Raw genomic sequence first — 12,490 nt, 5'->3', positions numbered from 1 at the left:
CTTAGATTTTCTATGATGACTAAAATACCTGAGAAAAAGAGACTTGGGATGAAATTTTGGGACACCTAAAAACCAGAAACTGTTTGTGGTTGAATAAAATGCTTAGAAGTTCTTTTTTGAAAAAGTAATTCAATTTTAAAAGCACTGAACTCCAGGCAAGGACCTCCGCTCAACAAGATTTTGTATCATGAATAATAATAATAGCTTACAATCAAAATATGCATATGCTGTTCCAAATGTATTACATATGCTATCTTCAGTTTTCACAGCAACATTAAGCATTATGTGTCATTACCACTATCTCTACTTCCCAGATAAGCAAACTGAGGTTAAATAATTGACACAGGATCAAACACCCAGAAAACGGTAGAGACAGAATGCAAAAAAAACCCAAACAAACAAAAAAAACAATCTAGCACCAGAGTCTATCCTCTTTACTATTATGCATGTGATAATAATAGAATTTCCCAAGTAGATGTTCTGAGGATTGAGCATTGACCAGGGTAGAGAATCTCAGAAATACAGACTCTGAAACCTCAGAAATATGAACTCAGAAACCTCATGAAACTCATGAGTCCCTGAGTGGCTACACATCCCTTTCTATTATTACGCACCAGTTGGAGGTTTAGGTGTATAAACTTCAAAAACCAAGTTTGATTAATGTCATCCTTATATAAAGGATCCTTATGTAAAGGTATGAAAAACAGAACACGAGCTAAAAGTACTACATTGATGTCTTAGCTTAAACAGTCAACTCTATAGACAGCAATAATTATAGTAAGAGCCTGGCAAGATTTATTATCATTTTAAACTTTGCTGTAGATGTTTGATGTAGATGTTACAATTGTTATTTCTTATCTTTCCCTGCAAAATGATTAACAATAAAAGACAAGAAGAAGAGAAGAAGAAGGGGGAAGAAGAGAAGAGTGGAGGAAGAGAAGGAAGAAGAAAGAGAAATGAGTTGTCTAGGTAATGAGAGGCAGTGAGCCACGAGGAAACTAATGTTAATTTTTAACACCTATTACCTACCAGTGTACCAGTAGCTTTACATGTATTATATCATTGGGTGCTCAGAAACTGAAGTTTAGAAAGATTTAGCAACTTGCTCAAAATAATAGCATTAATGAGCAGCTGAGCAATTTTCTAGATACTAGCCTCTGTTGCTCCCATTACACCACCATGAGATTTTAGATAGAGATTAGTCCTATCTAAAATCAGTCCTATGGAGGAGATGATCTCTAATAGAAAGGCTGGGTGGTGATAAAGTTGCATAAAGGTCAATGACATGAGCAAAGAGAAATTGGAAGCCCAGGAATCTGAACTGGGTCAGAAACATGACCTTGGGATTCGTCAGCAGAAAGGTCTGGGCTATTGTAAGGGCAAGTGAGATGAAACTTATGAAATGTTTTATAAATTAAAACTAAAACTACCTTGTAATAGTAAATGAATAGCATTGTACAGTGGAAGAAGCAATTCTACTTTGCAAAACATCCTTCCTCCAACAAAAAAGGATTAGTGCTAAGAATATTTATTTCCTGATAGAGTAAGTTGATTATCAATTAATGGGCAAAAGGGTCATGATTTATGGGCCAATGCATGAAAGCAGCATTTTATGGGGAAAGGGGACAAGGAATTAACTTAGATATCATGATATTTTTATGTAGAAGTAGAAAGTTATAGTAGGATTACTTAATATGAAATTGAAGCTAGTCACTTCCTCATTGATTGTAGTATCCAGAATCTCTTTTGATTTTTTTTTTAATATGGGCTTTGTCATGTGTTTTCTGGTCTTTTAGCAATGGATTGGGTAATTTTATACGTCGACTAGATTACTTACAGAAAACTGGCTCCTTTTAATTTTTAACCCATAGATTTTTTTTCACAAAGCATTTCATGTTAAGGCTTGACTTATGCAAGTCTTACCTGAGCAGGTGATTCCAACATCCTGTTGGTGAGTACAGTTATGCTTTCCCCACCCATCATGTTTGCAATCCCAGAGAGCTGATTCATTCCCTCGACAAGAAACATGATCCATCCAAATGCGTCCAGAGCCTGCACTGGAATTAGCCCATCCAGTGGCTTTGATAACAGTTGGACATCCCAGCTGCCTACAAACAACGGAGACTGCGGACAAGTCCCAGCCATTATTACACACAGTTCCCCACTCCTCCTGGACTTTCACCTCCACTCTCCCAGAACACTTGTTTTCACCAGCCGTTAGCCTCAGCTCCTTGTCTGTTCCTCCTGTAACAATAAGTAAAGGCAGCAATTGGTCAAGATCCAAAGAGCAAGTAGAAAATTATTATTCTTTAGATTACTTATTTATTTTTCAAAGCCAGATTCGAGAAATATTTCTGCACCTATCCATGGTACAATAGGAGAATGTTATTTAATAGAAATTAAAAAAACAAATGTCAGTATCACAGGCTTCAAATTAAGCAATGACATAAAACTAGTAAATCTGGGTAATACAATACTGTATGGTATCTTTATTTAATGGCTGATATTCTTTATAACGTCAATTTATATATTCTCATGGATAGTTTACTATAAAAAAAAGATATTACAAAATTTTATAGGGATAAGCTATGTAAGTTTCTCCAGAATCCTAAGATCGGTAGAAAGAAGGCTGAGGGTGAGGATGGAAAGACCAGTTGTAAGGAATTTACTGCCTATTTCACACATATATGGAAAATACCATGAATTTTTAAAATGCTAGTTAAAATCTACCAGAAACTTATTGACTCAAATGGAAATTGAAATGGAGATATTTTCCTATTATCTTCTACTTTGAAACCATGAAGCATGTTTTTAGATGCTATTTAGCCTTCAGGAGAATTATTTGCTTTTTAGTGACTCTTGTCACAGTGGGCTAAGGTTGTGAGTAAATTTGACAATGTACTCACCAAGAGAACGGGTGACCAAACAGGCACTGAGAACTGAGACCACAGCAATAGTGAAGGGACTTAAGTGGGCAGAATATCTTCTAAATTCTGTGAAAAGACGAAAGAGAGCAAAAGTAGAGTCTTCCCAAAAAGAGGCTTTGGAGGAGACAGACGGTTTCAGAGGTTTGAGGTTAACAAAGAAGGTCAAACCAAGACAGAATATCCTTCCCCCTAAATGGCAAGGCAGGCAGGAAAAATTCGTACCCAGGATCATACAGCCTCAGTGAAGTAGCTTTGAAAACGTTCATGTTTATAGGCAATCTAGGGGCGAGGAATTAGAAGAGAGTTGGGGATGGAAAAAGCATTGCAAGATTGAGCCTTAAAACCTGGAAAACTGAAAAGGCATTGATGAAACTTAGAAGTCGGCAGTTCTCCCTTCAGGCACAGAGCAATATTCAACCACTGATACCCTCATCTCCAAGCCTACCTGATCCACATTATTAAATGGCAAGTTCCATGAGGGAATGAATTATATCTATCACGTTGACCAGTTTCACCAGTACCTGGCACAGTGCCTGCTAAATAGTAGTTGAACAATACACTGGAGTAAAAAGTGACAAAGTTCATATTTGAAAACCCCCACTATTGGGACTGATCTCCAAAAATAGCATAAAATGCTCTATCACTCAATTCTCCTTCTTACTCTCACCCAACAGTAATTTAAAAGTAAAAACGCTATGTAGTCACTCCTCTGCGATAACTCACTGAACTGTGCATTTACGACCTATGCTTTCATGTGGTATGTTATACCTCAGTCTAAAAGCTTGAAAAAAAAAGAGTAAGAATGCTAAATAAGTTTAATGCATCTACATAGGTCACGAAGTAGATTTCAACACTTAGGGGTGTTATTCTAAATAATGTCCTCTAGGGAATCAACTTTCAATCAATATGCATTCCTACTTGTTCTATTTTTCTAACAACTGTTAGTTTCAAACTCAATACAATTCAGTTAGTTTTAGATCCTTACTTAATTGCACCTCAGCAGTTTTACAGACTTGATGCCAAATCTAATCCTTATCTCACATCTTCAATTTAGAATCTATGGAAGATAGAAGGTACTGCCTTATAGGCTTATTGCCCTTTTCCTATAACTTACCTTCCTGATGCCCATCACTATTAAATCAGATCCACTGACTGCCAGAATATTGCTATACTCCATTAAAGGGTAAATAGAACAAATGAGAAGCTTTTACCAGTAGATCCAGAGTTTTCATGTAGCACCATTCTGAGTTTGTCCATTCCAAAGTTTTATGATACTTAAATCTTGTTGTATTATTCCCTAGGAATGGTCTCCTAAAGAAGAGGACCACTAAGAATTCTAAAAATCATTTCACATCCACAAAAAAACAGAAAGACTTCATAATGGAGGTGGAGTCAACCAGAAAAGGGAAGTAATTAAAAGTGGGAGGTTCTCTTTCGTGCTGATGTTTTCTTCCATTTGGGACATGAAACAACCAAAGAAAACTGAGAAACACTCACTACAGATTTATAAAAATTAAAGGGGAAATACTGAATTATATACTGTTGTTATTGAATTGAATATTTTAAATTTCTGCACTTTGTTTTGGACTAATATATTAGAAGCATAAAATAGCTATTGTTTTGTAGTTAAATTATGTCAAAAAATTAAAGTAAAATAGGCAAAATATAATTAAATCACAAAAGCTTGAGTGTTATAACAACTTTTAATATTATTTGCATAATCAAATATGTCTAATGAATAATTTTGGGCAGATTACCTATAGAAAGCACTTGCATTTCTTTTCTTCTCTTCTTTAAAATTTTTATTGGAGTATAGTTGACTTACAATGTTGTGTTAGTTTCAGGTGTACAGCAAAGTGAATAAGTTATAAATATGCATATGTCCACTCTTTTTTAGAGTATTTTCCTGTATAGGTCATTATGGAGTATTGAGAAAAGTTCCCTGTGCTCTACAGTAGGTCCTTATTTGTTATCTATTTTTTATATAGCACTGTGTGTATGTCAATCCCAATCTCCCAGTTTGTCCTTCTCCCTCCCCCCACCCCCACTTTCCTCCCTGGTAGCCATAAGTTTGTTTTCTACATCTGTGACTCTATTTCTGTTTTGTAAATAAGTTCATTTGTACCATTTTTTTAGATTCCACAAATAAGCGATGTCATATGATATTTGTCTTTCTCTGTCTGACTTACTTCACTCAGCATGACAATCTCTAGGTCCATCCATGTTGCTGCAAATGGCATTATTTCATTCCTTTTTCTTTTCTAATGGGATGAAGAGCAGCAATAAAATTAGCCAAGACTGTTACAAATTCTACAAATTGTGAAATAAAAATTTACAAGATTTGATTTTAGCTCTAAATAAGTCAAATTCAAGTAAGAGAAATATATCTAATAGCAATAATAAACATAGTTTCAAAGCACAGTGTGAAAAATAAAGAAAGAACTAGTCATACCAACTAGAAGACAGGAACAAACAGTTAGAAAACTCTTTTCTGTGATAAGATGCTTAAATTGTGTCCTAAAGTATGAGAAGCACTTTGCTAAAAGGAAAAAAGAGAAAGGGATTTAAGGTATAAGAAAAAAAAAAAAGAAATAAAGAGAAATAAAGACAATTCTCACTGTTTTTTTTCTGCATTAGGAATAAAGGAGGTTGAATAGTATTTTTTTTCCTAACTTTTATTTTATACTGGCGTATAGCCGATTTACAACGTTGTGTTAGTTTCAGGTGTACAGCAAAGTGATTCAGTTATACATATACATATATCTATTCTTTTTCAGATTCTTTTCCCATATAGATTACTACAAAGTATTGAATAGTGTTCCATGTGCTATACAGTAGGTCCTTGTTGATTATCTATTTTATATATAATAGTGTTTATATGTTAATCCCAACCTCCTACTTTATCCCTACCTCCCCCAACTTGTCCTTTTGGTAACCATAAGTTTGTTTTCTATGTCTGTGAACCTATTTCTGTTTTGTAAATAAGTTCATTTGTACCATTCTTTTTAGATTCCACATATAAACCATATCGTATGACATTTGTCTTTCTCTGACTTCACTTTCTGTGATAATCTCCAGGTCCATCCATGTTGCTGCAAGTGGCATTATTTCATTCTTTTTTATGGCTGAGTAATACTCCATAGTATATAAGTACCACATCTTCTTTATCCATTCATCTGTTGGTGGCCATTTAGGTTGCTTCTATGTCTTGGCTATTATAAACAGTATTGCAATAAATATTGGGGTGCATGTATCCTTTTGAACCATGGTTTTCTCAAGATATATGCCCAGGAGTGGGATTGCTGGATCATGGTGGCTCTGTTTTTTTAAGGAACCTCCATACTGTTCTCCATAGTGGCTGTATCAATTTACATTCCCACCAACAGCATAGGAGGGTTCCCTTTCTCCACACCCTCTTCAGCATTTATTGTCTGTAGACTTTTTGATGATGGCCATTCTGACTGGTGTGAGGTGATATTTCATTGTGGTTTTAATTTGCATTTTTCTAATAATTAGTGAAGTTGAGCATCTTTTCTTGTGCCTGTTGGCCATCTGAATGTCTTCTTTGGAGAAATGTCTATTTAGGTCTTCTGCCCATTTTTAAATCAGGTTGTTGTTGTTGTTGTTTTTTTTTGATGTTGAGCTGCAAGAGCTGTTTATATATTTTGGATATTAACCCCTTGTTGGTCATGTTATTTGCAAATATTTTCTCCCATTCAGTAGGTTGCCTTTTTGTTTTGTTGATGGTTTCCTTTGCTGTGCAAAAGGTTTTAAGTTTAATTAGGTCCCATTAGTTTATTTTTGTTTTTATTTCCATTACTCTAGGAGATGGATCAAAGAAGATATTGCTGTGATTTATATCAAAGAGTGTTCTGCCTACATTTTTCTCTAAGAGTTTTATAGTATCCAGTCTTACATGTAGGTCTTTAATCAATTTTGAGTTTATTTTTTATATATGGTGTTAGAGAGTGTTCTAACTTTATTCTTTTACAAGAAGTTACCTGCTCAGGTAAGACTTTCAATCAATGTCTTAAGAAGTTGCATTCCAATTTTATTCTTTTACATATAGCTGTCCAGTTTTCCCAGCACCACTTATTAAAGAGACTGTCTTTTCTCCATTATATAATCTTGCCTCCTTTGTCATAGATTACTTGACCATAGGTGTGTGGGTTTATTTCTGGGCTTTCTGTCCTGTTCCATTGATCTACGTTTCTGTTTTTGTACCAGTACCATACTGTTTTGATTACAGTAGCTTTATAGTATAGTCTGAAGTCAGGGAGCCTGACTCCTCCAGCTGCATTTTTCTTTCTCAAGAATGCTTTGGCTATTCGGGGTCTTTTGTGTTTCCATACAAATTTTAAGATTTTTTGTTTCACTTTAAAAAGCTGAAATAATTCATCACCAGTAGACCCACACCACAAGAAATGTTAATGGAAGTCTTTCAGGCAGAATAAAAATGGTATTAGATAGAAATACGGTTCAACACAAGGAATGTAGAACACCAGAAATGGTAACTACATAGGTAAATATGTGGTTTTTATCATTATTTATTTTTTAAAATAATTGATTGTTTAAACAAGAATAACAGCTATACAAGGTGAGCTTATAACATGTAAAAGGAAAATGTATGAAAATAATAACACAAAGGATGAAAACACAAATGAAAGAATATTATTATAAAGTTTATTTATCCAGTGTAAAGTAGTCAAAGGCAGACTATGGTGAGCTAAAATCGTATACTATAAACCTAAAGCAGCCACTAAGATAATAAAACAGAGTTATAGCTAATAAGCCAATAAAGTAGATAATATGAGATCATAAAAAGTATTTAATTAATCCAAAAGAAGGCATAAAAGAGAGGGAAAATGAACAAAGAATAGATTGGAGAAGTAGAAAATAAAGAGCAAGATAGTAGATTTGTACCCAACTGTATGTATAATCCCATTAAATGTAAATAGAGCACACCCAATTAAAAGGCTGAAATTGGCAGACTGAATTAAAAATCAAAATTCAACTATATAATGTCTAAATAATATAAAGAAAAAGTAGAATAAAAGTAAAAGATTGGAAAAAGACATGCCATGCTAACACCAATTTAAAGGAAGACAGAGTGACTATGTTAAAATTAGCACAAAGTGATTTCAGAGAATAAATATGTCCAGAAATAAAGAAAATCATTTCATAATGATAAATGGTACATTTATCAAGAGTGCATATCAATCCTAAATGTTTGTGAAATTAACATCAGAGCTTCAAAATCCATGAAGCAAAAACTTATAAAACTACAAGGAGAAATAGAAAATCCAGAATTATATTAGGATATTTCAAAATCTCTCTCAACAATTTGTAAAACAAGTAGGCAGAAAATCAGTAGGAATAGAACAGAACAACACTATCAATCAACATAACCTGAACAACATATACAGAATATTTCTTCCTATAACAACAGAACTTACATTCTTTTCAAGTGCATACAGAACATTTCCTATGATAGATAATGTTTTGGGGCATAAATAAATTCTCAACAAATTAAAGTAATTCAAATCATACAAAATATCTTCTCTGATCACAATGGGAGTAGAAATCAATAACAGTAATATCTCTGGAAAACCTCAAATATTTGGAAACCAAAATAGCTCACTTTTAATAATCCAATGGTCAAAGAAGAAATCCATTTTGAGTTTATTTTTCTGTATAGTGTTAGGGAATGTTCTAATTTCATTCTTTTACATGTGGCTGTCCAGTTTTCCCAGCACCACTTATTGAAGAGGCTGTCTTTTCTCCATTGTATATTCTTGCCTCCTTTATCAAAAATAAGGTGACCATAGGTGCATGGGTTTATCTCTGGGCTTTCTCTCCTGTTCCATTGATCTACATTTCTGTTTTTGTCCCAGTACCCTACTCTCTTGATTACTGTAGCTTTGTAGTATAGTCTGAAATCATGGAGCATGATTCCTCCAGCTCTGTTTTTCTTTCTCAAGATTGCTTTGGCTATTCAGGGTCTTTTGTTTTTCCATACAAATTGTGAAATTTTTTGTTCTAGTTCTGTGAAAAATGCCATTGGTAGTTTGATAGGGATTGCATTGAATCTGTAGACTGCTTTGGCTAGTATAGTCATTTTCACAATGTTGATTCTTCCAATCCAAGAGCATGGTATATCTCTCCATCTGTTTGTATCGTCTTTGATTTCTTTCACCAGTGTCTTATAGTTTTCTGCATACAGGTCTTTTGTCTCCTTAAGTAGGTTTATTCCTAGGTATTTTATTCTTTTTGTTGCAGTGGTAAATGGGAGTGTTTCCTTAATTTCTCTTTCAGATGTTTCATCATTAGTGTATAGGAATACAAGAGATTTCTGTGCATTAATTTTGTATCCTGCTACTTTACCAAATTCATTGATTAGCTCTAGTAGTTTTCTGGTAGCATCTTTAGGATTCTCTATGTATAGTATCATGTCATCTGCAAACAGTGACTGCTTTACTTCTTCTTTTCTGATTTGGATTCCTTTTATTTCATTTTCTTCTCTGATTGCTGTGGTTAAAACTTCCAAAACTATGTTGAATAACAGTGGTGAGAGTGGACAACCTTGTCTTGTGCCTGATCTTAGTGGAAATGGTTTCAGTTTTTCACCATTGAGAACAATGTTGGCTGTGGGTTTGTCATATATGGCATTTATTATGTTGAGGTAAGTTCCCTCTATGCCTACTTTCTGGAGGGTTTTTATCATAAACGGGTGTTGAATTTTGTCAAAAGCTTTTTCTGCATCTATTAGATGATCTTATGGTTTTTATTCTTCAATTTGTTAATATGGTGTATCACATTGATTGACTTGCATATATTGAAGAATCCTTGCATCCCTGGGATAAACCCCACTTGATCATGGTGTATGATCCTTTTAATGTGCTGTTGGGTTCAAAAAGAAAAAATCAAAAAAGAAATTAAAAAATATTTAGGAATGAATAAAAATGAAAACACAACACATCAAAATTTGTGGGACGTCACTAAAACAGTACTTAAGGGGAAATTTATTGCACTAAACACCTATATTAAAAAAGAAGAAAGGTCTCAATTAATGGCATCAATTTAAGAAACTAGAAAAAGAAGAGAAAATTCAACCCAGTAAGTAGAAGATAGAAATTACTAAAGATCAAAGCTGAAATAAAGAACAGAAAAATAGAGAATATAAATGAAACCCAAACCTGGTTCTCTGAGAATGCAAATAAAATGGTTAGAACTAAAACTAGCCTGATTAGGAAAAAGAAAGGCACAAATTGCCAATATTAAGAATGGGAATCACTGGAAATTCTACAGAATTAAATGAAAATAAGGGTATAGTATAAATTAGTATAAATACTCTTTGCCAATAAATTGACAGTTTATATCGAATGGACAAATTCCTTAAAAAGCACAAACTACAAAAGACCACTGAAGAAGAAACAACCTGAAAAAATATAAACATACATCTAATACATATATATGTATATGCATTAAACTTACTAAAAATCTTCCCACAATGAATATTCCAACTCCCATTGGCTTCACTGGTAAATTCTAACAAATGTTTAAGGAAAAAAAATAATACCAATTCTAAACAAACATTTCCAGAAAATAAAAAGTAGTGACTACTTTCCTACATGTTCTATGAGGCCAATATGACTTGATATCAAAACCAGAAAAAGACATTATAAGGAAGGAAAATTACATATGAATATCTCTCAAAAACATATATGCAAAACTCTAAACAAAATGTTAGCAAATAAAATCTAACAATTTATAAAATGATAATATATCATGACCAAGCAGGGTTCATCCCAAAAACGTAAGGTTAATTTAACATTCAAAAATCATTATACACAACTCATTATATTAAGACACTTAAACAGAAAAATAATTCAATCAACTTGATAGATGTAAAAAAGCCTTTCACAAAGTGTTATATCAATTCCCAATAAAAACTCTTAGTGAACTAGGTACATAAAGGGCACCTATGAAAAACCTACAGCTAAAATCATATTTAATGCTGAAGGACTGAATGCTTTCTCCTTAAGATCAAAAGACAAAAATGTTCATTTTAATCATTTCTATTCAACATGGTACTGGAGATACTAACCAGTACAATCAGTCAAGGTAAAGAAATAAAAGCATCCATATTGAAAAGGAAGTAAAACAGTCTTGTTTTGCAGATGACACAATCGTCTGTGTAGGACGATTACAATCTAATAGAATAGAATCTAATAGAATCTACAAAAAGACTACTAGAACTAGTAATTGAGTTTAGCAGGGTTGCAGGATAAATAATCAGTATACAAAAATCAAGCAACAAAAAACTCAGAAACTAAAATTGAAAAAATAAATTCCATTTGTAGTAGTATCAAAATTATACAAAATATTTAGGAATAAATTCGACTAAAAATGTGAAAGTCCTATACACTCTAAACTACACAATATTCCCGAAAGAAATTAAAGAAGACTTAAATAATTCTAGAGGTATACTGCGTTCTTGGGTTAGAAGATATTATAAAGATTTCAATGCTTCTCAATTTGATTTCTAAATTCAATGTAACCGGAACCAATATCCCAGTGAGCATTTTTTCATAAAAACTGGAAAATTGATTTTAAATTTTATTTGGAACTGCAAAGGGTCTAGAATAGCCATAACAAATTTGAAAGTGATGAACACGTTGGAGGATTAACACTAGCCTATTTCGAGACTTTTTTATAAAACTGCCATAATGAAGACAACAATTTGATAAATTGCACATCATCAAAATTAAAAAGTTTTGCTCTTTAAAAGTCACAAAAGAATGAAAGACAAGCCACAGACTGGGAGAAGTATTTGCCAATCATGTATCTGATAAAGGACTTGTACTCTAAATTCATAAAAAATTCTCAAAACTCAATCATAGGAAAACAACCAACCTTATTTTAAAAATAAGCAAGAAATTTGTACAGACACTTCGCCAAAGAATGTACAGGATGGCAAAAAGCACTCGGAAAGATTCGAAACACCATTAGTCCATAAGGAAATGCAAATTTTCAATAAACCCACAATGAGATACAACTACATACCTAATAGACTGTTTTAAATTACAAAGACTGACTACATAAAATGTTGCTGAGGATGGTAAGGATCTAGAACTCTCCTACAGTCTTAATGGAATTTAAATGATGTAAGCACCTTCAAAAATAATTTGGCAATTATATTTTGAACACTAAACAAACTTCTAAGGTTTTACTTAAGAGAAATGGTAACATATATCCATTTAGTGACTTGTACATGAATGTTTGCACCAGTTTTATTTGTAATGGGCAAAAACTAAAAACAAACCAAATGTCCTTCAACTGGTAAGTGGGTAAACGAACAGTGAGACTACTACTCAGCATTACAAAGGACTGAACTGTTGATACGTGTTACAACAGCAATGAATCTTATACTTTGTGATCTTATTTATATAGAATTCTGGAAAATGCAAACTAATCTATTGTGTCTGGAAGGAGTGGTTGCTTAGGGATAGATTGGGAAGGGTGAAAAGGAGGGATTACACCAAGGGGTAAAAATGACGCAA

At 33.3% G+C, this 12,490-nt stretch overlaps 1 protein-coding gene across 3 annotated transcripts in view; it reads right to left on the bottom strand.

Annotated features, from left to right (window-relative positions):
- The window catches only part of CD163 (CD163 molecule), a 36,707-nt gene extending 32,422 nt beyond the window's left edge, over positions 1–4,285 (bottom strand). For all 3 annotated transcript variants that reach the window (XR_009009758.1, XM_057557124.1, XM_057557123.1), the window contains exons 1-3: positions 4,139–4,285; positions 2,907–2,993; positions 1,924–2,244 (exon numbers count right to left, since the gene is read on the bottom strand). Coding sequence is in view for 2 of the 3 variants with exons in the window: in XM_057557124.1 (XP_057413107.1) it covers positions 1,924–2,244; positions 2,907–2,993; positions 4,139–4,184 (454 nt within the window). In the remaining variant the exon portion in view is untranslated. The remainder of the gene's footprint in view (positions 1–1,923; positions 2,245–2,906; positions 2,994–4,138) is intronic.
- Between the last annotated feature and the right edge of the window lie 8,205 nt (positions 4,286–12,490).

The sequence above is a fragment of the Balaenoptera acutorostrata genome, chromosome 11 (assembly GCF_949987535.1).
Source record: "Balaenoptera acutorostrata chromosome 11, mBalAcu1.1, whole genome shotgun sequence".
In the NCBI taxonomy this organism is placed as follows: Eukaryota; Metazoa; Chordata; class Mammalia; order Artiodactyla; family Balaenopteridae; genus Balaenoptera; species Balaenoptera acutorostrata.
Note: the sequence above shows the minus strand (reverse complement) of the source record. Positions and strands in the feature narration are given on the sequence as shown.